Source organism: Lytechinus pictus, chromosome 4 (assembly GCF_037042905.1).
Source record: "Lytechinus pictus isolate F3 Inbred chromosome 4, Lp3.0, whole genome shotgun sequence".
Classification (NCBI taxonomy): domain Eukaryota; kingdom Metazoa; phylum Echinodermata; class Echinoidea; order Temnopleuroida; family Toxopneustidae; genus Lytechinus; species Lytechinus pictus.
The window spans coordinates 1,708,708-1,736,585 of record NC_087248.1 but is presented as its reverse complement, the minus strand read 5'-3'; the positions used below and the strand labels follow the sequence as shown (position 1 = coordinate 1,736,585).

General features: G+C 36.1%; 1 protein-coding gene across 1 annotated transcript; it reads left to right on the top strand.

Annotated features, from left to right (window-relative positions):
• The first annotated feature begins 172 nt into the window (after window positions 1-172).
• LOC129259719 (uncharacterized) lies at window positions 173-26,891 on the top strand. Its single transcript, XM_064098879.1, has 3 exons — window positions 173-221; window positions 22,133-22,330; window positions 23,040-26,891. The coding sequence occupies exons 1-3, from the start codon at window positions 173-175 to the stop codon at window positions 23,651-23,653; spliced, it is 861 nt and encodes a 286-aa protein (XP_063954949.1). The 3' UTR covers window positions 23,654-26,891.
• Window positions 26,892-27,878: the final 987 nt, after the last annotated feature.

Below are 27,878 nucleotides of genomic sequence, written 5' to 3'. Positions count from 1 at the left end.
TTGATGTATCATTATTATCACTTTGTTTAAAATTCAATTTGAAGATTCCACGAAATGCCCCTGAATTCAATTTGATTCAGTTCCAGGAATAATTGAGCTGTGGAAAGATAGAAACACTGCAAAGGGAATGCACGGCTGATCGCGAGACTAGCCTTCAAATGACATCACCGTCATGGCGGAGAACACAGAACTTATCGAGGATCAAATCAATGCTAAACAAGGTATGATTTCTCCCTTTTCTAGCATCATTTATTAATGAAAGTTCATATAATTTGTCGAAGAGTATCTTGGGTACGTTGGTTTGAGTGAATATGGTGGAAAATCCAGGGAATATGCTGAAACTTTAGTTTTATTGCGACCGAAGTTCGCTCTTTCCGCGACGAATGAATGAAGGCCCGTGACTGCCTGTGTGTGTGTTGTGTTCGGCATGTTGAGTGGGATAGGCAGGCGCGCCCAACTGTGATGGACAGTGCCGGTGGATGTGGATACAATTTTTGAGTTTGGTTTTGAAGTGGATTTTATTACGGAATAAACATAAAGTGCTCTCCAATTTCTTAGGATTCTACAATTAGTGTTCAGTGAACAGTATGGAGAAGGGTAAAGTCAATTTAGATCTTTCTAATTGTCAATTGCTCTGCTCTGCTGGCCTCTGATTTTGTGACCTCTGTCTCTGACTGAGGCTCTGAGTCTGTCTCCGAGTCTGAGGCTCTATAATAGTGATACTATAATATGCTGTATGCGCAGTGCTAGTGGCAGTGCCAACTGGTAGCCAGTGATAATGCTGGAGGCAATGCGGTGTAAAGGAGAGTTTCGTACAGTTCCTCTTAATTGTCTTGATGGCGCTGGAAGATTAATAGTGAAGGGCATACGATGTGGTATGGGCCTCTTCATGATGACATGGATGATGGAGTTGTTGAAGATAATGATGATGATAAGGATGATGATGATGATGAGGATAATGATGGTGATGACAAGGATAATGAGGAGGATGGTGATGATGAGGCAGAACTGCTAATTAATAGCATTTTTCCTGCTATTAAATTTTAAGGGGAAAATGGCAATAGGATTTTTTTGTAACTAGTAAGAACGATGATTTTGCTGTATGTTTTTCAAATTTTTAGGCTTGAAAATTTGATAAAAAGAGATAATAAGATTTTTCACATTTGAGGTTCACAGCTCTGAATTTTGATACCGGGTAATGATGCGGATGATGCTGCTGCTGTTGATGATGATTGTGATGATCATGATCACTCACTTTGTGAGGTTGTTGGATCAGGATGATGATGATGAGGGTATTTGATGAGGAAGAGGTGCTGGTTACAGGGGTAACCAGCAGTTATGCATACACTGTAGGGGCAGTAGATAAGGATGTTTACAAGGTAATGATAACAGTAATGATGATGATGGTGACAATGTAACATCTGCTTCCATTTATTTCTGCTTTTTGACTTTGCCATGCTGAAGCCAACATGTTTTCTATATTGGCTTGCAGCATGTAGTATCTCCTATTTACTATTGGTATTTCCATGTAATTGCAATTTTTTTTCTTTACTAATCATCTAATCTTTGTCATTATTGTTATTGATCATGTGTCATGTAAATGTAATAGTCTTTACTGGACAATTTTATTGCCGGATTGTTCAAAATGTTTTTAACAAGTCCTACAGTATCAAAGATCATCAATAATACATGTAGCTGTGCACAAAATTATTGTAAAAGATACATTGTACAGTAGATGTACATGTAAAACAATTTTTTTAATTGCTTGTAAACATTTGGAAGATTGAAATATCCTCCTTTCTAAACTTTTATATAAAAGCTTCAACACCTGTAGAAAAATAAATGTGAATTCAAATGATCTTTTAATCACAAAATGGCTCATCATCTAACATTGATGACCAGTTTGTGCTGTGCTGATTAACCCAGTCCAATACCAACACCAATTGAACAGACATAACTGAACTTGAACTCATACACTACATGGGTACACCCCGGGGGGGGGCCACTTACATTGACGAGTGGATACCATGCGCGACCAAAAAAACACGTAAAAAGGATGTCTTTTTCAAGATAGGGCACGTTACGTACGTAACGTGATAAGGGTGTCAAAAACACAAAAATAATGAAAAAATGGTATCTATTTCGCTATAGGAAAGCTACGTGTTTAGGGTCAAATTTGCGGGATGATAAAACAAAATTAAAATGTTGTATAAAGGATGTCCTTTTTGCCCCAACACTACGTGTTTAGAGTCCCGATTTGCGCGAGGAGAGGAAGGTGGGGCCGTACTAAACCAAATGGTGTATGTAAATTAGGTAAAACCGACGGACCCGTGACACAACAATGAAATATCGCTGTATACTTGTTTAGGCCGGTTCATGTCAGGGAATACTTGCCAAGAGTATAGTTTTGTTTCCAATACTTGTTAAGGGTATGGTTTCAGACGCCAATACTTGTTAAGGGGTGCATTTTCAGAACATGGAAAATACGTGTTTAGGGTGCTTTTCGAGACCCCGTGGTCGCGCATGGTATCCACTCGTCAATGGAAGTGGCCCCCCCGGGGGGTACACCTGCCCTTGTATTGAGGCACAGTGTTACAACTATGACATGTGATAATCAGGAGAGGAAAATGAATTAAAGTACTATGTGAAGTATACACAAGATAATCTCAGTATTTACTGGTACATCCAGTTTCCTGTGTGAACTGTAGAGTGGATTAACAGCTCAAGGCCCTAGGCTGTATGAGAGAAATCTACCCAAAGCTTCCTCCATAAAGTTACTCTCAACGAATGCACAGGAAATAACAAGTGCAACAGAAATGGCATTTTTCTTTTCAACAAATTCACTGTTGTTTCCTCTGTTGTCTTTTAATCTTAGATTTTTTTTGGCTGTCCAGAAATCAGAATACATGTATAATACTCATTAATTATTATGGAAATTTGTGGTACATGTTAATTGTACTGAATTATACTTGTCACGTGGAGTGACTTTAAAAAAAATTATTTACCAACTGCTGCTTGACACCAAACTAAGGAATATGTGAACCTGATGAATACAGTTGATTTTATTAAATCTCTTCAATCTTTCTGTTGTTCTCTTTTTATCTTTTTTACAATGACGGTTGCTCAGTGCATTAAAATTTTAGTGTACAAGAGTTTGCAAAATTGTATGTGTACTTGAATGCAAACTGTATGAGCCTAAGCTGTACCTTTCAAACTGCATAAATTTATTTCAACGTTTATTTAGTACTTTTTTAAATTCCAACTATTGACTACCTGCAAAAAAACCCCATACATTCACCCCCCCCCCAAAAAAAAAAATGCACATCATGAACACAGTATCATTTGTATTTAAATTGACTCTATTTATGTCATTATGCATACATGTAATCTGTTGTTGGTTTGCTGTGATACAAACACATTCCGACAGTGAACATGATTTGTAAAATACACAGAGTGCATTACATGATCATGTTGCATCAAATGTGTGCTGCACATGCACTCTCTGGCATATTGAAATGTTGTATTGCTTGTACAGTATGATAATTATACAATCTCTGAAGCGATCTTGAAGTGCAGTATTACTCACAAGATCAAGTGTACATCAATTCATGAATGTTGACATTCTTTGGGCTGTGCCAGCGTAGAGAGAGAGAAAGAGAGAGAGAGAGAAAGTGTAGGGACAAACAAGAAAGTTTATCGTCCCTGCATTTGAGTCATCCAGCTCTGTCCCCGATTGATTTCAGCATGCGTTTCCTGTCTTGGCTGCCAGGCCAGGCATTGGGGGAGGGGATCAGAGAGATGGCAAACTGGGATTTGTAAATGAGGCCCTTTGTGACACTTGCTGTTTAGTCTTCAGAATCAGACCCTTATTTGACACTTAAAGCCTGTAAGCTTGCCAGATATATGACAACTCAAATCAAATGCAGGCCTGTATACTAGATGTTCATGGAGGTGCAGTGGCTGAGTGGTCTAACACACCTGACTACACATTAAACTGATTAAAGTCTAAGGTTCAAAACCTGGCCAAATGACCATTATACTTTTATTCCATGGATGAAATCACAAGCATACTGTCAATGCCAAATCTTTACTTGACTGTAAAGTGTGAACTTAATGCAAAAAATATATATATATTTTTTTTAATTTTTGGCGGTTTCTTTTCACAATTTACTGCCTAAATCTGCAACATTGGATAAGCTTTAACATTGCAATGAATGGGGATTTCAAGAGCTCTTTAGTTTCTAGGGCTCTTTTGAGTATTACGGGGACTGTATTGCTCCCAGCCCCTGTTTAATTGTACATTACCTACCATTTAAAATACCATTTGAAATACCACTCCACTCATTTTAATTGACTTTACTTTTTTATTCCCATGTTTAATAACTCTCCTGGTCATGATTAACAAGGAGGTTTTTCAGACGAGGATCAAGAGCCATACCTCATTGCATACAGTGTGTATGATCTAGGGTTCTGCTCTTGTATGAACATACCATAATTCAACTGCTGAATCAAGCCATAGACTCGTACTAAATCATGTGAAAGTTCTAAATTTTTAGTAAGAGGAAGTGTGTATAGAGAGGATTGTGCATTTATCCTCTAAGTGTAATAAGCTGTTACCCCCAAACCCTAATTGATCTTGTCTCTTAAGATGACGGAAATAGCAACATGATCATCATATCACTTGGTCGATTTCCTCTGAATGAATTTGACTGTGAAATTGGTGAAATCATTCTTTCACTGTTTGAACATATAAACACAAATATGCATTTTGATAATTATGAATCTTTTGGTTTATTGCTAATAACAGACTGGAATGTGGGCCTACAACTGTGCATGAAATTTTCTTTTTATAGTAGCCTACTCCACAATATGGCAAAAGACAAGTCACCTGCATCCTCATGGATTGAATGTTTGCAATTAATTGAACAGCCTGGTAATTAAAGTGATTATTTCTAGTCAATGAGATAGTACCTACAGTGAGTACAGTGTATATATGTACTTTCACATTTTGAAGTGCCCATTAATCTCTGTATTTCAACTTTATATCAAAAGCATAGTAGATGCACAGCTGCTCATTGATGTATGTACTACAGGCTTGGAATTGTGAGTTAAACATAATCAAGAAAAGATAGAAATATTATTCTTCTTGATATGAAAATTGTTCCAGTGTCTTTAGGCCTACAAATCAGTATACAATGAGATATGTTGCAAATTTGTGCACTACCATGTATCTATCTCATAATCTCAATAGGTGTTGACTGTTGTCACTGTCAGTACAGCATGTTCTATGGTGAATAGGGATTTATGATGATGGATTGCAATTTCTCCTGCATTATGCATTTATTGTTAGGATGGTTACCCCTGATTTTGGTTGTGTTTAACGCACCATGACAGCTCTTGAAGGAAGCATTGACCTTGTTATGGGCCATAAATTTGTTATTTTTGCATTTGAGATTGCTACAGTGGCATACATTAAATGGACAAGACCTCTTTTTTCACAGAGTAAAAATACATGTATGCTTTCAATTTTTATTTATTCATTTTTTTACAGCTTAGTCAGCTGTTATGTGCATGGTATTTATAATATTGCATTTGCTGTATTTTTTTTTTACATGGATTGAGTGTTTCTTTTTCTTTATTCTTAACGTATAGATTCTTATGGGCTTCAATGGGAAAACTTTCACATTGTTTATATACTTGCTGACAATTTAGTAAAACCTGCGGAACTTTCGTTTTTATTTGAATTAATAATGAATTACACATGTGACAACAAAGTGTATTTTTTTAAATTTCCAACAGTTCCCCTCCCCCCCGAACAATGAAAAGTTAAATAATAAAAACAGGCAAATTGCATTTTTTTTATGGGGGGGGGGGGGGGCTTATGCCAAAATTCAAAATGAGCAATTATACACTGAATGTAAACCTACATAATGTAGGTCTTCTCTTCAATGAAGTCTTCATACATGTACATATATACATGTATGTATGGCAGCATTACAAGTTCAGACTCCAACTAGGGTACTGTACATAAAAATCAATATCTTACATTGGCTGTGATTGCTCAGATCTACCTGTGTTTGTACAATGTTATTCCCTTGTATGAGTTGAGCATGAGTCACAGCGTTTGTGTCAACTCATTGAATATTGTGGTAATAGTGTGTGTGTACATGTACAGTACATGGGAAAAGAAAATCTGAAAATCCATATTGTTACTGTTAGAAACAGAATTCAGAAATAGAAATCCTCCGAAAATTCATTTTTCGCAGGTGATCATGGGCCTGGCAGCCACTGAGCAGCCTCAGATCGACTTTGCTCTATCGCTTTAAAGGTACATGTAACCCGTAAAACTAAAAATGATTTGCTACCCTCCTGTGTTACATGTACAGTACATACATGTACTTGTACTGATGATTCTTTCACTGATGTCTGGACTTGCCCCTGCCTTCCACTCGTGTATGTTCATGTTTATTTTGAATATACATAATACCAGATTTATTTTTTACTTGGACTTTCTAAACTTTGCCTCTCTCTAGGTGGATTCAGACCGCCTCGAAGTTCGTCAGTTCCAGGTATTTTCTGATCGGGAAATTTACCGTGATTAGAAAATACCCTGTAATATTGGCAATGTGAAAGCAAATTACGTGCAATCTCCCTGAAAGAAAATACCCACTAAAATAGTAGGTACTTGTAAAAATTACGAGAACTTTCGCGGGGATATTTCCAAGGTCGCAGGTATTTTGACAATGTGAAACCAATTTACGGGAACTTTTAGCCCAGTGTGTAGTTGGGCGCGGGCGCCTTGGGTGGCTGCTGAGCTAGTGATATTGAATCTCGTGCCTCACTTGCCTATTAGACCATACGTAACAATAGCTTCATGCGCACAATCCTTTATTAACCAACGATAATCTTGTGGGCAAATTATTCATTTCGTCCAATATTTTCAATATTGGATGGTTTTCATAGGCATGCACGTTAAAAATCTGTTTTAATATTTTCTCTCTTTGAAACAACCTCACAAGACTTTAAAAAATATATGCGCCTCTAAAACCCTACATCTACGGTAAATAATAATGAGGCATATTGCATTGTAAAAGAAAAATAATATTCTACATGCACATGACCTCGTACATACATTGTACATTACACACTGTTTATCTTTCATGTAGGCCTACAGTACAGGCCAATGATTCATGCACTACTGTGGATGACCAGAGGGTTTTTCACTTGATTTAAAAACAAAATTGTTGTATATTTAAAAAAAAAAAATCCAAACCATTCAACTTGAAGAAAGTTGCTGCATAATGAGTGAAATTTCATTAAAGGAGAATGAAACCCTTGAAACCAGCTGAATCCATATCAAAGAGAAAAATGAAAGAAACATATTGTTGAAAGTTTGAGGAAGATTGAATGAATAATAAGAAAGTTATGAGCATTTGAATATTGAGATCACTAATGCCATGTAGATCCTCCTATTGGCAATGCGACCAAGATCTGTGATGTCACACACGTACAACTCCCTCATTACTTTAGTACTTATTTCACTTATATTCTCACTTTTATAGAGTCTATCACAAGGTGAGGTGTTCTCTTTATGAGAGGACAAGTACAGAGGTTTCACAACATTATATCATTGATGAATCGTTTGTCATGTGATTAGAATGAACAAAAAGATATGTTTTGGGGTATATTTTCAGTGTCCAAAAGGGGAGAGTTGTTCATCTGTGACATCATAGATCTTGGTCGCATTGCCAATGGGAGGATCTCCATAGCATTAGTGATCTCGACATTCAAATGCTCATAACTCTTTTATTGCTAGTCCTATTTTACTCAAACTTTTGTTGATCTTATTCTTTGATTTTTCTGCTTTCACAAAAGCTAACTTGCTCCAAGAGTTTCATTCTCCTTTAAGGAGGTCCCCATTCTGAGACAGGGACATGAGGCATGGACTTGGCATGCCTTTTAAATGATTGTTAGTCTCACTCTCTCTTTTATTCAGACCCGTTTATATGGAATGATTCATACTTTACGTGTAGATATTTTTATGTACCATAACACGGAATAATTTTCCTGGTATGGTGTTGCATCGCAATTTGCTCCACATTTTTGAATGACTGCTATGCATAAAATCTTTTGTACATCATATTTCTACATAGGACTGTAATAGTTGAGAGCTTAAAGGAGAATGAAACTCTTGGAGCAAGTTAGCTTTTGTGAAAGCAGAAAAATCAAAGAATTAGATCAACAAAAGTTTGAGTAAAATAGGACTAGCAATAGAAGAGTTATGAGCATTTGAATGTAGAGATCACTAATGCTATGGAGATCCTCCCATTGGCAATGCGACCAAGATCTATGATGTCACAGATGAACAACTCTCCCCTTTTGGACACTGAAAATATACCCCAAAACATCTCTTTTTGCTCATTCTATAATCATATGACAAACGATTCATCAATGATATAATGTTGTGAAACCTCTGTACTTGTCCTCTGATAAAGAGAACACCTCACCTTGTGATAGACTCTATAAAAATGAGAATATAAGTGAAATAAGTACTAAAGTAATGAGGGAGTTGTACGTGTGTGACATCACGGATCTTGGTCGCATTGCCAATGGGAGGATCTACATGGCATTAGTGATCTCAATATTCAAATGCTCATAACTATCTTATTATTCATTCAATCTTCCTCAAATGTTCAACAATATGTTTCTTTGATTTTTCTCTTTGATATGGATTCAGCTGGTTTCAAGGGTTTCATTCTCCTTTAAAATGACCAAAAATGCTATTCAAATTTGTAAAGCAAAATTATTCCCTGCATTGAAAGGGTCAAACTTCCTTTGATATTATTGCATTTCAAAATTATATTCTAATTGAGCTAAATACTCTGAGAGCATCTTGCATTTTCAATAAACTTTAAAACTTTCAAACACTTTCTATGCCTTTTACATGTCCTACATGTATATGCCATTAGCTTGATTGTGTAGTTTTATTGTATCTGTTTGCATGTTGTATACAGTATATGCATTGATCAGTATTCAAAGGATGGGTCCTGGAATGGGTGATTTCTGGTATTATCTGGGTGAGTTTCCTGTGAGGTGATTGTGTCAGGAACCCAAGGGCTTCCTGAACCAAACTCTTGAGATCGGTCACACATTAGTCTCCAAAATCAGGCCTTAGTTTGGTTGGGATGCATTTTTAAGAGTGGGCACCCCCACTATTAATACCATGATGACATCGATGCCTGCTTTTATGTTAAGTTCTAATTCCTAATTTTCTCATTGACATTTTGATCCATGGATTTTTTTACATTGTGTACATTTACAATGTAATATTGGCCACTATGATGTAGTAGTAGTAGTAGTAATATTAAAGGAGAATGAAACTCTTGGAGCAAGTTAGCTTTTGTGAAAGCAGAAAAATCAAAGAATAAGATCAACAAAAGTTTGAGTAAAATAGGACTAGCAATAGAAGAGTTATGAGCATTTGAATGTCGAGATCACTATTAAATGCTATGGAGATCCTTCCATTGGCAATGCGACCTAGATCTATGATGTCACAGATGAACAACTCTCCCCTTTTGGACACTGAAAATATACCCCAAAACATCTCTTTTTGCTCATTCTAATCATATGACAAACGATTCATCAATAATATAATGTTGTGAAACCTCTGTACTTGTCCTCTCATATAAAGAGAACACCTCACCTTGTGATAGACTCTATAAAAGTGAGAATATAAGTGAAATAAGTACTAAAATAATGAGGGAGTTGTACGTGTGTGACATCACAGATCTTGGTCGCATTGCCAATGGGAAGATCTACATGGCATTAGTGATCTCAATATTCAAATGCTCATAACTTTCTTATTATTCATTTAATCTTCCTCAAACTTTCAACAATATGTTTCTTTGATTTTTCTCTTTGATATGGATTCAGCTGGTTTCAAGGGTTTCATTCTCCTTTAATGATAATAATAAAATACTACTAATAATAAATCCCCTTTTTTTAGTGCGATAAAGTTTCATTGGTTTTATTTTATCAAGATGGATCTTTCTGTGATATGGCACTTTCCAAGAGGCCCTGAAACATAACAAAGTGGGAAAACTTGTCCAAATTCATATTTCAATACAAATTGATTGCTTATGAAATGTACATGTACATGTATATCAGTTCAGTATGATTTTATATACGGTGAAGAATTGTTCCCATGATTATTTCATAAAAAAATAATACCAACATAAAACCCATTTCTATGAAATTCTTTCATATTTAAATGTTTCAGAATTTTATCAAGGCCGTGTCTTGTGATGTATTAAAGTTTTGTTGGATGTGGAGCAGGTACAATACAATAGGCCTAGTACTTGAAAGAGTATCGTCTAGTATCAGGCAGGGAATGTTTCCTGGTTTAATTGAATGTGCAGATATGGCTTCATTGTGATATATTGAAGGCCATATCTGGGTACATGATCCATGGTACATAAGATATTGTCAATTGTTAATGCAGCAGCATCGGACATCTACTGTGATTCTATTATTCCATGCATGGAGACATAAACATCCAAAGACTCGCACAATTGGTTTGAGACTCCTACATGTACATCCCATCCCCATTTTTTTTTGTTCATTCCTGCCAGTACTCCAGTAGACTAGAGTACATGGATGCAGACATATAGGCCTATACACGCTCACATCAAGTCATGGTTCTTTGCCAAAAATCTCATGTATTCAGGCTTTTTCATGTACATACTACATGTATCTCTGCATCATTGTCATGATCAATGTCTGCCACTGGTCTGAGTATGTAGACTAGGCTTGTACAGACTGACACCCAACCCTTCCCAATGTGAGACTGAGAACTGAATGTACATGTGTTGGATGTACAGTATACATGTATTTGTTATGGACCTTCCACCTCTATACCTCATCACATATACTTCAGTCACATACTGTTTACCCTGCGTTGAGGACTTGTGATCCACCCTCATCACTCTGCTTGTATTTATAACCCTCTGAATTCATTCGTGAAGGTGAATGGAAGGAATATGGTGATGACAGTTGTGTGATTGTGACACGCATGAGACATCGGATGACTGAGGACCGTTTGTGACGTCTTCTGTGCTTGCTTGGCATCTGGCCACTGGGATTGTACATGTACCGGTACATAACTTGAAGCAGGTATGGAATAGTGATTTGCTGTTGTGCATTGCCAGACAAGCAATGATAGTTCTTTATTAACATCTAGGCTTGTACTTGTAGATACATGTATGCGGCCTTGGGCTGGGAATACACCCTTGTGTCATTCTTTTCATGGTGATGATGATGATCTTTCTCACTCTGGAGAAAATTATCAAAGTTTTCATAGCTTTTTGCTGATAGGCCCTGCAGTGTATATAATTTCATTATCTTGTCAATTTTGTGCCTCATCCCTGAAGACGGAAGAGAGCCAAGTGCTGGAGGAAATCATGGATGAAACATAAAGGAATACTCCTTTTTATATGTACCTCTACATGTCTGTACGTATGTTCCAGTCAAGCCTTGTACAGACAATAGGCCTACAGTATGTGAACAATGTGGCCTTCAAACATGTCTTAAAATAACAAATCATCAAAAGCCAGAAAGTACTCTTTCAGCTACATATTCAATAGCTGACTTGTTAAAGATGTTTTTTTTTTTTGAGTGAATTCAGAACTGTGTATTAATCTGAGGAAGGAATTGCCATGTATTTTGAGCTATCTTGTACAAAAGTTATCCATTTTGATTTCGAACCCATAATACTGTATCTGTCCTCTGAACCTGCAAATTATGCGTACAAATATTAAAGTACATGTACAGTACATGTAGGCCTACATACACTTTCTTTCTCTTGAACGTAAATACGTAATGCCTGTCGGCCTAGGATGTGTATGTACTGTAGGCAGAAGCGCCATTCACATTTTGTACTTTAGCAGTTCATGTAAGGTCAATACTGTGTTCATGAACTGAATTTTAACATTTAGGTAACATTTTCCCATTCTGTACTTACATTAAATCACAAGGGATGATAGAATGTAGGTGAATGGAAGCTTCTGATATCCTCTCTCCCTCAGACACCCTTCCTTTTATAGTCTGTCAGCTCAGACTGGAGTCTCGCACTCTATAGGAAATGCTAGTTGACAATGACCCTATTCACATTTGAAAATATTAAAAACAAACTTGTACATGTACATTCTTGTATACTACATGATGTTGCATGATTCAGATTATTTGTTAGTCCCTGGGAGGATATGAAGGTCTAATCGTTCCAACATGTAATCTGCAGAAATTCTCAGTCTTCATACAAGTTTGTAAATTTGTAAAATGTAAATGTATAGGCCTTATGAACAATTCTATATGAAATAAAACATATACATGTACAGTATGTAGTGCGTGTACATCATGAATTGGAAAAGACATCACAAAATCCCAAACAGAACATTATGGGATATGGAAAGAACCATAAAACAATGTAGAACAGTGTAGATGCTTGAAAAATGCGAGGTACATGTCCCTTTATGTAAATAGGAAAGAAACTACATGTACATTGCAATGTGACAGCACAGTACTCACGTATGTACAAATGTAGCAACCATGCTTACATGTATGATTGGGTACTAGATACACATGTAGTACACCTATACATTTATGTTCAAAATAAAGTACTGTTTTGATGGAAAATTGGAAATGGAAATTCAAGTTTGCCACTAGTTGGTTTTGTAAAGCCAATGTTGCAAAGTTGAATTTACATGTAGCAACATGAATGGTATTCATACATGTACATGTCGCCCTTTGATTTTTTCTTAAAGTATTGCCTTGTTTTGGACTTGTAATTCCCCTGTCCCATTTCTAAATTACTATTGCCCCTGGGCAAGTGGGTGTTTAGGATTGACTTGGGACCGTGATAGTACTTTGCTAACCAAATGCAAATCCTATGCCAGGAGATCCCTTGGAAAAAACAGGTGATCTGCCATAGCAGTACCCAGGCCGTGATTCCCTTCGAAGATTATCATCAATTTGAGGGAGCTCTAGCTGTCTAATGCCTGATGTATTATTCATAGCAATCTAATCATCAAGCTGGCTGCCATACGGCCGGTCGGGTCGGTTGGTGGGGTAGGGGCTGAGAGCCAGTCTGGATGGGATGCATGGCAGAGGTAAACAAATATGTTGATTTTCTTTTTTAAAGCCATGAAGGCACCTGAAATGTACCTCGCTTGTGAAGTCATGTAGTATGAGTGCATGCCTGATTCTACAAAGTGCCCTGTTTGAGGCTAGGCATTTTCTCTACCAACAAAAATGAGCATGAGGGATTTCAGGTACATATGTAGCTCTAGGTCTGGCCCTATACCAGTACTTCTATTGTTGTTTTGGGGTATTAAACTTTAAATTCCAAATTACAGGACTAATCATTTATTTATATGAGACTTGTATGTACTTTGCAGTTCCTTTATATTAAAATATAAAATATATATTTTTTCAATAGGTTCCTACATTTTGATACTTCCTTGTTTTGTGATATTGAGTGTTATTTGATGAAAACCTCAAATAAAAATTACACCGATGCTTCAATACCTCAGCCACATTGCATATTGAAAGGTCTAATGCACATCCTCCTACAGTACATCTGTTTGTGGACAGTACTATATTTACACAAGTCATAACTCTCTATTGGGCAATATCACCAATCAATATTTGGTGTTCCAGTTTATTAGGCACAAAAATCTATGAATATGGATAGTGAAGTACTAGTATCTACACTCTCATCGCCTAAAAACACAATTTTGAATACCACGCATTCCATAGTCGCTTTTGTACTCCTACTTTTGTTTTTACAGCACTCGAATCGCAAGTGTGCAATGTTTCCAAGCGGTGATTTCAAATATAGTGGGTGTAAGGCTAATGTTCTAGGTCAGTCGGGCATGGCCGCCGACTGACTGGTAATGAATAGGAAGGAAATGGGATGTGATTTGTTGAGATGGTCACGAGTCTAATATATGGTAGGTTGTTTATTTGCAGCCACTGAACAGGCATGTAAAAATTATTTGGTTTGGAGAATGGGGTTTACTTGAGAAGTAGGCCTACATGTGCATGTTTGCAAATAGTTTGGAAGGAGCCTAAAATGTCTGATAAACCTGTCAAGAAATGTTTGAATACAGTAAGTTTTAAAGTTTTATGCTTTAAGTTTACACAAATCTGCTTGTATGTTGTATCTGTTAATTATGGAACTATCCACTATAGCTTTGACTTGCATACTGTATATTAATTTGAAAAGGGATGGTGGGAAGATTTTTTTTTTATAGTGACCATCGACATATAAAGTAGGCAGTGTTTTTGGTTTATACATGTACCTGAGGATGACGACATGTCTAAAGTTGTTTCAACACTATTTTTTTCTACTTTCGATCCATATGTATTATTCACATGGACTTTAATAAACGATGGATCAATCACACTCACGATTGTAGGAATTGGATCAGATGTGAAGTACATGTACCTGAAATTGGTTTTTAAACACAAACCTCAATGCGATTGAGAATCAGTGGAAGAGATACCATACCAACAATAACAGACTCCCTCCTTTAAAAAAATGAAAAACTTCTTCTCCCAAATAAACTCAATAATTAAAAAAAAAAATCGGGAGCTATTTTTCACAATTTACTGCGTAAAACATTGAATAAGCTTGAACATTCTATGAATGGGGATTTCCAGGGCTCCTTTTTTAGTTTCCAACCTCCATGAATGTAATGTTTTCCCTGCTACATTTGAAGATACCAAATACCACAAAATCCTGATTCAGTTCAGGTCCAGTCAAATCTGCATTCAATTTTAATACTTTGTGCAAGTTTTATATAGTTTGACTTTCATCACAAAGATCATTGTCAAGATCATTTGACCATCAGTACTAATATTCAGTTTGGGAGACTGTCTATAATAATAATAATAACGGTATATTTACCCAGGGTAGCCACTTCAGTTCCGAAAACTGTTCTCCCAGCGGGCCCTTCTATTATTACCTGGTTAAGCTAGGCTACCTATTCAGGTATTTGAGGAATTACTTCCTGCCGGTACCCACCTCACCTGGGTCGAGTGCAGCACACTGGATGAATTCCTTGCTGAAGGAAATTACGCCATGGCTGGGATTTGAACATGACATACATGTACATGACATACATATCCAGGGTTTTATAAAGCTTAAGCTGCCTCTTGAATTGAACTCTATTAATGTAGGTCCACATCCTGTTCTTGTAGTCATTCTATTGATGGCAATTAGCAGGTTATAAGGACAGGATGTGTTTGATAATCAAGTTCAGGACAATCTATTGATCACTTGTAATACAGACTATACACTGTAGAACGTTTTAATCCTCTAGTCATACAGTACACGTTTGCCTCCTGCGTGAGTCTGGTATGTACAGTACCTGTAATAGCTGTGTGGATTAATGGTTTGTGTATTAAACTTGACCATGTTTTGTGAGTGTTGTCTGATTTGGGACATAAAAAAATGAATGTTAATCAGTTTGATGACAACATATTTTCCATGCACAACGTTGGGGTTTTTATGAAGGAACATGGATGTGTTATCCTGCAAGGTATCTTTTATCAGACAATTACAATTGGAACTATGCTTCACAAGTTTAATCAAAATCAAGGAAAGTTGTGAGATCTGGCAACTTGTCAGACAAAAATCTTGATGAAACGCCACCCAGATTTCCTTTCTAGATAAAGAGTTCCTTGGTACCATAACAAACATATAGTCACTGCAGGGTGTACATGTATTCTTGGTCATCGGTTCAAATTGTAGGATTTTGGAAGGGCCAAAATATTATACAGTGATTGGATAAATTTTGCAAACATTGTTAACATTATAAAAATTTGCAAGTTGAAAAATGGACATGCATGTGTAGTCCTATATGATGAAGATGATGGTGTGTATCCACTCTGCATGCGACTGAGAGAAATTTATGCATACATGTACGCCGTTCCAGTGCACACAGTATGTATCAGACTGCGCTTCATCATGTGTGTCCATTCAATATGGATGTCTCCACCCTGCTCTGGTGGCTTGGACTGGTGACCCTTTTCTCAGCAGCTGTCTCACAGATAAATGGATAGGATGTGTTATGAATGAATACACTGTATAGGGATGATTTACCAGCTGCTTCCACATCATCATTGATATCTTTCTCACATGCACACCTAATTTATCCTATCATGAATTGAGAGGTAGAAGAGAAAGAAAGAGAGGTAGGAACCATGAGTATGTATGACAATATACTAGATGAAGAAATTGTACAAGGCACATTGACCAGTATTGTAGGACTTTTAAAAACTCTACTGAAATGTTGAAATTTTATTTGAAGGATGTAGAAATGCTGGCCCATCTTCCCTCAAAGAATTCAAAATACAGTGTATGTCCACATCTTCATAAGATAGTAGCTTTCATTTGATTAGAGCTTCAAGGTCTTGAAGGACTGATAGAAAGGCATTTATTTCATCATCATAAAAAATGATTTTTTTTTCCCCCAAATACCATGCTTTCCTCAATGGAGGTCTACATGCACATACATGTACTTCATTTGATTTGCTTTTGCGAATAATAAGACCTTGTAGAAAAGAAAAAGTACATGTACATATTTATCAGCATACAGAATCTACTCCCTACATGTAATACCAGAACATGTTTTGCTGTCTACAATGTACCTTTTACTGTATTGAGATGTTTGAAATGATTCTCCATTGAGGCATGGGATGAGAATCCAATACAGACAGGACTCTTCTAGTCCATATCTAAAAGCTTTGCCTCGTCTTGCAAATGCCAAAGAGCTTTGAGGTTTGTACCTGCTCCTCGTAGAAATGGCATCAATTGCCTTGTACAGGCCATCCAGCACAGGTAATTGGAAAGGTATGTTTGTGTATCATGAGAGGACAACGTTATGTGTGTGTCTCTCATAGTAGCCTGTTTTCTGGTATTTGAGTCTCCTACTCTCCTTATGATTTGTTTGAAGAAATAAGTTCTTCATTGGAATTGGAATTCTTTTTTATTATTGATTTCTATATACAGCAAAAAATGTATATGCTTGACAATAAATTAGTTTCTGAAGATCAAATGTTTTACATCCTATTCAAGAGACTTTGCTCTGGACATTATAGTACATACATGTACCATGCAAATGGACACCATCACCATGTCATACTGTAGACTTGGTTTTCAAACCCCAATACCCACTTCCTAAAAGAAAATTGATCTACCACCGAGCCGAGCCATCATTGATCAAGAGGTCCTCCGTCACCATTTACCAAGCTACAATGCATGCATGAGACTAAAGTCTGTGTACTCCAAATTTATATTCACCTTTTTTTAACTCTCAGTTATGAGAGCTTTTTTAATTATTGTACAATTACAAAGTTGTGGGTGATTAAAAATTCATCGCAACTTCTTTCTGTTGCATGGGTATGATGATCACAGTTTGCTACTGACAATGTTGGTTTGACTCTTGACTGCATATGTGTACATATGTAGCTCAGTGTCAGGGTCATTTTAAAGTTTCAAAGGGTTTGTGCTGATAGACAACTGGCCTCATTGGGGGAAACTCCACATTTACATGTAACCGAACCATGAGGGAGTATTTGAAGAATGTCACATTAGGCAGGGCTGGAAACCTCTGACAAACGTCTCAATTGACAAGAAATGATGCGTCTGTCTAGTTTTGTTTTAATATACATGTACATGTAGTAACTCTACACTTTAACTGATTGTACATGTACATGCAGGCTTATAAACCTCTTTATGGCTATTCCATGAAATATTCAACCTTTTTGAACATCCGACCGCCATTTTTCTTAAGTTTTACTTCACTTTATAAACTGACCAAGTCATGGTCCTTTGAGAGCATTACAGACTGCCAAAAGAACAAGAAATCAGAGACAGAAAATTTCATGAAGGTCCCACATACATGGGGTCGGACGTTTTATGCAGGCCTATGATTTACAATTCGATTAAAAAATGGATATCAGATTTCTCAAATTTTATAATAGAATGATAGTTTTAATAAGAAATGAAAATTGAAAGTAATTCCCATTCACATTTTATGATAAGGGTGCCTATCTTTCCCACTTTGGAATACATGTAGGCCTACAGCCTGCCTATTAAAATGCTGTCTTTAATTTTAATACAAACATTGCATTTGATATGTACATGAGTTGCTTGATCTCCCTCCCTACACGAACATCTACTCTAAATAAACATCAGTCATAAATTTTTTACTCTAATCCCCAAAGTGAACATGGAGTTTCAAACAATTGAGTTTCCAGTTCATATGGCGGTGAAGCATGCAGGTATCCATTGTAAATATGAGCTAAAAAATGTGATTCATATCTGAGAGAGAGAGAGCTCAAGATGAGTTGTAGAATACCTCGCATGATGAACTGATATGATTTGATATATGTGATTAGGGGTTGGATACAGTGTCAAGGTCCAAGAAATGGAGCATAGTATAATTCTACAGCTCTTAGAATAGGTAATGAGTGTCGTATGATAATGGCTTGTCAGTAATTTTCCCTAACGATGATTTGCCAAAGTCGAACAGTGTGGATTTCATCACATTAGGAATACAATGTATGTGGCTGTGAGTATGAATTATGATCATTCATGAGTTGTTATTCACATTGCCAATGATTTTGTTGTTAGTTTGTTGATTCATTTGTGAAATTATGTCTGATTCACAGACCTTGTGTAGAAATAAAGGATTATTTAAAAATACAAAGAATGGTTTTCTGATAATGACCTCGGAGTTTCCAATGCTGATCACAAAAGATGTTGAAATCCAAGAAATCACATGTAGGCTTTGTACATTTTTATAGGCCTACTGTACATACAAACACGTTATCCCAAGTCCATTTTTGATCAATATTTTTTTTCCAGCCAACACTTGCTAATTGATGGAGTTTGTTGTTCGGTGAATAATATACATGTGTCTTTCATGTTGGTTGACATTTTAATGTGGAGGAGCCGTGGTGTAGTGGTTCTGACTTCTGACTCTCGCCTTGTGAACAGAGGGTCGTACACGTTCGAATCCCACCGTGGTCTGGCGTCCTTTGGTAAGGTGTTAATCCACACTTTGCCACTCTCGACCCAGGTGCTAAATGGGTACCCGGTAGGAAGTCATTGTAGCTTGTCCAGTACTGTGTGCGCCTCATCTGCGACTGACTGGAGTACTCCCCAGGGAGTGGAGGATGTGCACACATTTTGTGCGGGAATGACTGATTGAACCGATGACCGGGGTATAATATATCTGTAAAGCGCTTAGACACGTCGTTTCGATGTATTATTAAAGCGCTATATAAAAAAGCGGATTATTATTATCATTAATGATGGTTGACTATTAGAATGAATATAGTTTTCATAAAAAAGAAGCTTGCAATTATTATTTTGGACACGATTCCCAAATACATTGTACATAGGTTTCAATTTGAACGTACCCATATGTTTGAAGTTCATGTACTATTTGCAGTTGCTGACCTTCCAAAGCAAGGATAGGCAGTATCAAGGTTGTATGTATAGGATTAATGATGAATGTACATGTAGTGACCATAAATCAAAGATTAGATTGCTATCTATCTGCTCAACAAACATACATACCATTATTATCATGCAGCATATTCTGAAATTCTGAGGAATGCAAATAATTAATAAACCTTGCTTTCCTTCATGTACAGCAATATGCATGATACATGTATTTCTGAAGGACTCCTGCAGATAATGTAGACTGTATGGTTATCATTAATGCAGCTACATGAAGCATCATGCAAGAACTGCAAATTACCGTACGCACATTTCTCATTCGTAAAAAAAATGTCCTAAAGTTAGATATTTTGAATGAAACTATTTTTGCAAAGAACCCTATACAAATTATGTACTGTATCTTCCTGTATGTTTTCAGAGTTAAATAACCAATTTTTTAAATTAAAATCAAGGTGATCAAGATAAACTTACAGTGTATTTCCAAAACTCAGAATCATGATCAAATATCACCTACATAAAACTCCCTACCTTGCCTCTATTTAATCTGGATAAGAAAGTGTGATTGAATTTTCCTTGGCATAATTCTGTGAGCTAAGAGTTTAGCCGGGTAGTGTAACATGCTACACCCTGGGCACTCCACTCCACTGTCTCGTTAGCAACTGACTCATCCGGGCTAGCTTTCCAAAAATAGATTCCTTCTTGTCTGCCTCGGAAGCTTAATGTTGCCCTTTCTTGCATGAAAGTGTAGATGCATGCGAGTATACAGGTATGTACATGGACGATAGGTGTGCATAATGATGTTCGCCTGCTATTTCAAACTCTAAAATAAAGATTCGTATCAGGAGTCCTTCAGGACTTTTATTGAAATGGTTATCTTCAGGGGAGGGGGGGGGATACAGTTCTTTATTTAAATACATGTTGAATCAGATGATGAATTAAAAATATTATAATAAATTTCTTTTTGCTCTTCCTCAGAACTTTGCTCTATTCATCTGACTGATCTCGACAATTACAAGCCTATATCTCTATATAGTAAAAACTTGCAATATGTTCTTACATTCAAATTCAGTTGTACAAATCTGTAGGGCATACACTTATCCATGTATATTTATAAATATTACCACATAAAGATCCTACCGGCTGCACCACAGGCTTGTGCAAAAATATCTTGTACTAATGTATTTCTTACAAATATTACAAATGTCTCACATATGTACATTGTACATGTATACTGTATGGTTGTATAATTTACTATCAAAATAGGTATCCAGGCCTCCATGTACAGTATAATGCAATGTGCACCCTCAAGATTATTGGTATTTTCTGTTTTAGCAGTCTGCTTGAAGACAGAGGCTGGGAATGGTCAATATTTTCTCAGCAGTAGCCTATTGAACTGTACTTGGTTTAATTTGTTGACCAGTCCCGAATAACTCAAATAGATTAGCTTTGAATTACTCTTTAAGATAATAAATGAGTGCCAATTGATCTTGATGAATTGCCTTGAGATATGGCCTTAGAAATTAAAATTGAGGACAAAATTACAGACACAACTGCAGTTTGTGTATACTCTGGATCATACATACATGTACTACAGTATGTATGGGTTACTTTTGACAATTGAAAGACTTTGTTGATGACAAACTGACAAAAAATGAAAATGAAGGGTAGTTGAATACCACTGATGATGATTGTTTGCATCATGAATAAATGTTGCAATGAAATGGAAAGTGATTATGATGATGATGGTAATGTGCAATTATCATGTTGATTTGATAATTAAGATGATGGTGATGATGATGTTGAAGGTGATTACAATGATACTGTAATGGAAATAATTTGATTAGTATTATAATAATGATGATATTGATATCATGATGACAGCAATTTTAATGATCAATACTGAATAATGATTAATAATGCAGTCCTATGTTGATATTGATGAGGAGGAGGACTTTGCAATTTGCTGATGCTGCTGCATCTACATGTACAGTACATGTTCCACTACCAATTACTTATAAAAATTAACATTGATTTTATGTATATCAACCTTAATTATAAAAATGTGATTCAAATGACATACAAGTGAATTATAAATACTCCATGATTTCCAAATATCCCCTCCCCATTTCTAGTCATACTAGGCAGAGCATGTTTTCATCCCATCTGCAGCCTCCAAGGGGACACGATGACGATACATGACGAAACTGTTATTATTAATAAAAAAAACGTTATTCCTTAGATCTTCCTGGCTTATTGAAAGCCCTCAGTGTCATTTCATGTTTCACAGCTGACATCATAGGTCGAGACCTTCCTCAGACAGACTTTGCATGCTCTTTGATGAGTCCAATATCGGTGCAAAAACTAGCCATGTACATCTTGCCTTCATTAGACAGATGTTATGACCATGAGTATTTTGTCTTGGCTCAAGTTCCTGAGCAGAATCTTCTATGTGGATAGAATGATCTGTGCTGCTATGGGACTGCGTTCAATACTGACATGTACTGTATATTATAGCTCTGAATTTGCCTCTTTGCAAAGGTATCTTCTTCCATCTCTACTTTCAGTCTATTAAACCATGTCTTTCTTTTGACCTCTCCACAGGTGTAAATATTAGCGATGGACCTCAGACTTCAGAGGGCGTCTTGGACAACAGTCGTGTAACAGGAGAAGGTGATTCGTACAATGCCACAGAAGGAACCGCCATGATGGAAGTGAATGCCAATGCTGAAATCAACGCCAATCCGGAACTAAATGCCAACCTCACAGTGGACAGTAACGCAAATGCACCTTCGAGAACAGGTATGTCTGTGTATACATGTACAAAGTAACTATCAGCTATAGAATGACAAAATGCCACTTAAATTTGTAAGAAACAGAATTTTATTGCCTGAATTAAAGTAGAAATAACTATGGAAAAAAAGGTATTAGACCATTCTTTATCTCAATTCATTTTGCAGTTTTTGAATTGATCATTTACATAGGAGATGATGCCAAGGTTTCTATGAAGAAATGTTGAGAGACCGTCAAACATTTGTTATTGTAGGAAGTAGCAATTTATACCTAATCTTTCAATGTGTGTTTTCCAGAACAAGAGTATTTCAGTAGTTAATACATAAAGGATGTTTTGGAATGCTGGTTGTTTCATTAACCCATGGTTATATGTAGCGTCAGTCGAGTTCATTTCCATTTTGGGTTTTCTTCAATAGCTGAGTTCTTAGCATATCTCACCCCAAAGTACAATCAATTTTTTGTTATTAAACTTGACCAGGATAAATATCTAAACCCACAATCTGCATGTTAGAACTTGCATGAGTCCTACATTTATACTGTATAGACCTTTGTATTGTGTTACTGTTAAAGTAGCCCTCATTGCACCAACTGTCTCTTGAGGTCTTGTTTTCTTTCTTACTTTATGAGCCTTTGTCCTTCCTAACTTGGTAACTTTGCTTTGCTCTCCCTTTGACCACTCTTATTCACACTCTTCACCAATTGTCCACTGTCAAAGCAGACAGTGATAAGGATGCTATAGAACAGGATAGTCTAGAAAATATAGAACCTCTTCCGGAACCTCAAGAGCCAGTCCAAGATGAGGGTTCTGGTCAAGGTGAAGTCAAGGAACAACCAAATGAACCTCAAGAGGATATACAAGCAGAGGGTCATCCAGAAAGTGGCCAACTAGACGTTGGTCAATCTGAAGGCGGCCAACAACATGAGATGCAAATTGAGGAAGCAGGGATAAGAGCGGAAGATCCTGAAATAGATGCACCAGGTGAGGTGCAGGAAGAAGTTCTAGAGGATGTCTCAAGTAGTGCTGAGGAATTAGAGTTTCCTCATGAAGCTGTTGAAGTAGATGCTCCTGTAGGAGAAACTGAAGATGATGATGCAGAAGGCTACCAGGACGAGGAGACCTATGATGAAGGGGATCTGGTAGAAGGTGTTACCGAAGAGCCACTGGAGGAACCTTTCAGTCCTGCTTTCTCAGAATCAAAGACTTTTGACATCATTGACACCGACCGGGACTTTGAATCCGAAGGTAACCCTGTTGATCTAGGATGCTGCAGAATGCAAGATGGCTCTACTAACTGCATGAACATCAGCATCAGCGCACCATTGCTAACCTAATCTCAGCAGCATTACTAATTTCATAAATTCTCTAATTGCCTTGCCTGACTCTTCCTCATATAGTTAGGCCATACATGGATGACTCCTTCCCTCCCTCCAATTAGAAATAGATCTGCAGCATCTAAAAAAGATCCCTAGTTTGCAGTAACAAACCCTTTGATTGCTGCTTTTAAAATGGTTTGTATTCTGAACCTTTATACAGGGGCTCATTGGTATTGGGTTTAGCATAGCTAGTTGGAAATATCCCAAGCTATTTCCAAAATCAGTTGTTAGAGATATGGATCTGTGCCTGTGGGTTATGTCTACCCCCCCCCCCCCTGCGGGAAAAAAATGGCCAGAAATTCCCTTCATGTTTTACTGATCATCATTGATTGCAGTGTTGGTCAGGGCCATTAATCCAAAATTCTTGTCTCATAACTACCAAATTTAGATTGATTCCAACCTGAATTAATAATCTATTGCAACTCTTCAAAAGGTGGGGCCATTATTATGATTTTTTTTGTAATTTTGTTCACAATTTTCCAGGAGGTATTTTCATCATTTTCAGTATAACGAAGTTACTATTTGAATGTGAATCATTTCACAAACATCAAAAGTTGCTCTGCATGGTGTAGTTGGTGTTGGAATGATAATGGTATTAAATTTGATGCTATTCTAATTTCTTTTTATTCAATGAAAGAACTAGATTTTTGCATGTTATCAGACTCGCTCTGTTTCAGGTATTCAGTGAAAAGGTGTAGTTTACAAGATGATAAAGAAGCAGATCTGTTGTTGATGGCAGGAGACATCTCAATTAAACCTGGAGAGCATTATTCAGGAGTCCACTTGTCAGTGCAATTTCAATGACAGGGTATTCTTAATAGCCAATCAGATGCAGGAAATTTGGGTAGCTTATAACAGTGGTCAGTGAGGACCTCTTCATGAAGCTATTCCCTTTATTTATAAGTCCTCTGAGTGCAATTTTCACTGACAGTTTTGTTTATAGCCAATCAGATTCATGGTTTTTTTTTGGTAGCTAATCAGTAGTCAGTGAGAAATGCTGGACAAATCTCTTTATGAAACTCTTCTCTTTATTAATTTTTCAATGTTTTCTTTTTTTTATTGCATGCTTTGTTGATTGATCCTACTGCCTAGGAAGTGTTTGGCAGTCAAAGGAAACATTTGTTGTAAAGTGAGCTTATTAGCTCATGCTTGAATGTAGATTAAACTGAAACATCATCATAAACAGTAAAGTTCCTTGACAATCTAAGAAAATTAACATGCGTTTCTATGGGTTGTTGACAATATTTAATTGACAGGACAGAAAAACATGTCTTCCTTCAATTTCCTATAAAAACTTCACTTTGTACAGCATTATCGATAAATTCATGACTAGTCAACGTGAACATTGTTCAATACTTTTAGTTCAATACGTTTAGTCTTAAAATTAGAACAAAACCGGTGGAACAAGTTTTGTAGCTTGAAGAAAAAATGGAAAGAATATTAAAGATCATTGAAACTTTGAAATCAATTGGACAAACATTAAGAAAGTGATGAGTATTTTAATCATCGAGAACATTTTTTTACAGTCCTCAATGACACTTTACAGTAAAGTTTACATCGTGTTCATGTACATCAGAAAAATGAAACCCAACACTGAAAAGACCATGAATATTATTATTTGAAAAGTAAATGTACTGTTCAGAACATTAATGATACTAGACATTCATATCTCAAACAGGTAATGTCAATTTGTGACCACATACCTCTGAACAAAATAGATACTACATCGGCACTGACATAAAGCCATTTTCATAAAGAAAAATAGGCAAAATATAATTAAGATTAATGACAATTCTGATGAAACTCTAACCAATATGACAGATGCTCTTTCCATGTGCCTTGGGGTATTTCTATTATGTACAATATCGTTACTGGTTTTTATCCAAATTTCCCCGAAACCTCAGCCTCCTTCCTTCTAGTCAACGGCATTCTCAATTTCCTATCCAGTAGAAATGTTCTGCCCGAGGCACAAATTTATCTAATTCCCCATTAATGGACCTCCGTGTTGTGGTCGTCAAGATGTGAGCGAGAGATAAGCATATTTTTCTTTCTATGAAAAGAGAGAGTTAAAGTCCCCCCTTTTATTTTAATTTATTTTTTCATACAACTGTCTTGTTTTATCTCAACTACATACATGTATTTTTTGTACATGCATTTGAAGAAAATCAGAGATATTTGTCATAAATATAAATATTTCTGTACTATAGAGTCTGATGTTGTTTGAAAGTGACCCTACAACATGTAGTGAGTACTATCAACATGTACATATCAAAAGACAAAGCCAAAGAAATTATGAAAAATTATTAATATGATCCTTAGCAATATTGATATTTGTGCATTAAAGTTGTTGTTCAGCACATAACAGAATACAAACAATATTAAACACAAATTAACAAATAAACTTCTAGTATGTGATAAGAAAAAAAAATCTATATGAAAGAAGGAATTTGAAATGTCCTTAAAAATTTATAAAAATCATAGCATATTTGATTTTCTTTATATTGCATGATCCCTTCGCATCCATGTCAACAATCGCACTGAAGCTAGACATATTGCATTTCAAGGGCTTTCTGAAAGTGCCCAAATCCATCCTACTCGGAACATTTGTCACAGCTTTGATGAAACAATTATGTCGGGCTCACATACTGTCTGGCCGCATGTCATACAACAATAGAATAACATTATTGTCAAGCATTGATGTATTTGAGCATTGTATATTGACACAGCTGCTTTAGCATTGCACATATTGTAATGTACAATAGTATATTATGAGGGAGAACAAAGAGGGTGGCAATGCGATTGGATTTTTTGGACAAAGGATATTACAATAATATCACAATGAGTATTTGTGAATATTGATTATTATGGATGGGTTGAGGGTGTTAAAAGTATAATGGTATAATGGTTGCTTGCTTACAAGCATTCATGCTTACTTAGCAATCAGGTAAAAAATCACCACCAATAATGGACCATTATTATTATTAGCTACAAATTACTGCAATTCAGAACTTTATCCTCTGTAGCTCTTAAATTTGTAGACACAATATTCATACCGATAACCTTTAAATAACCACATGCTTGTAAAAATTGTGGACTTTTCACAAACAAATATTAAACTTTAGATAGACAGAGTAAAGAAAAATTGTCTTACTTTTATTTCTTCTTAAAGGGGAAGTTCACCCTGATGAAAAGTTTGTTGTAAAAAATAGCAAAAAATAAATTATGAAAAATATTGGTGAAGGTTTGAGGAAAACCCATTAAAGATTAAGAAAGTGATTCGAAGTTTAAATTTTGGATTTGTGACGTCATAAACGAGAAGCTGCCCCATATATTATGTAATGTAAACTTCATAAATTTCAATTTTTTTAATGGTTCGTGGTGCCTATTTTTGTTTTCTTTTTAGAAACGGGTGTGAAATGATTTGTCTATTGTTATACTAAAGGTACAGTAAAAACCATTTTAAATTTTCTGAGAAAATGACATTTCATTGGTTTTTTTTACCATAACGATATGTACTTGTAGGAAAGCTGCTTGCATATGACATTTTAAATCAAATAATTCAAATTTTAATAAGTTTCCTATTCTTTGATGGATTTTTCTCAAATATAAATATTGTTTATTATTTTTTTCTGTTATTTTTGCAATAAACTTTTTGTCAGGGTGAACTTTCCCTTTAAAATTCCCCTCTAACAATCACAATTTTTCAAAAACAGGTTATACCTTCCTTTTCTCCTCTCTCCCGCTCTCTCTCCCTTCTTTCTTTCATTGTGCCAGGAGCAGAGTGGTGCATTATAAATCTCATCTACCTGCATATGCATGTGAGCAGGGGCCCAAATAAATCAATTTTTAATAGCGGAATTTGTCTTTACATTCACAAATCAATAATTACTATTCTAAAAAGAGAAAACCATGATATTGATATTGTAAATACCTGTTTACCATGCCAAATGATACCTGTTTAGCATACCAACATGCAAACAAAATCATGACAAGGCATAATATTTACTAGATCACTAGTATGAAGTGACAATATCGAATTCTGAAAGCGACTAGGTTGTTTTGACCGACATGCATCGTTGAAAGCCGGTAATCTGTATCGGAGCCAATGTTGTTTTGTGCATGTGGTTAGAGCTTTATTAACCCTTATTGTTCCATTAACTGCTTAAATCCTGCTATGATACAT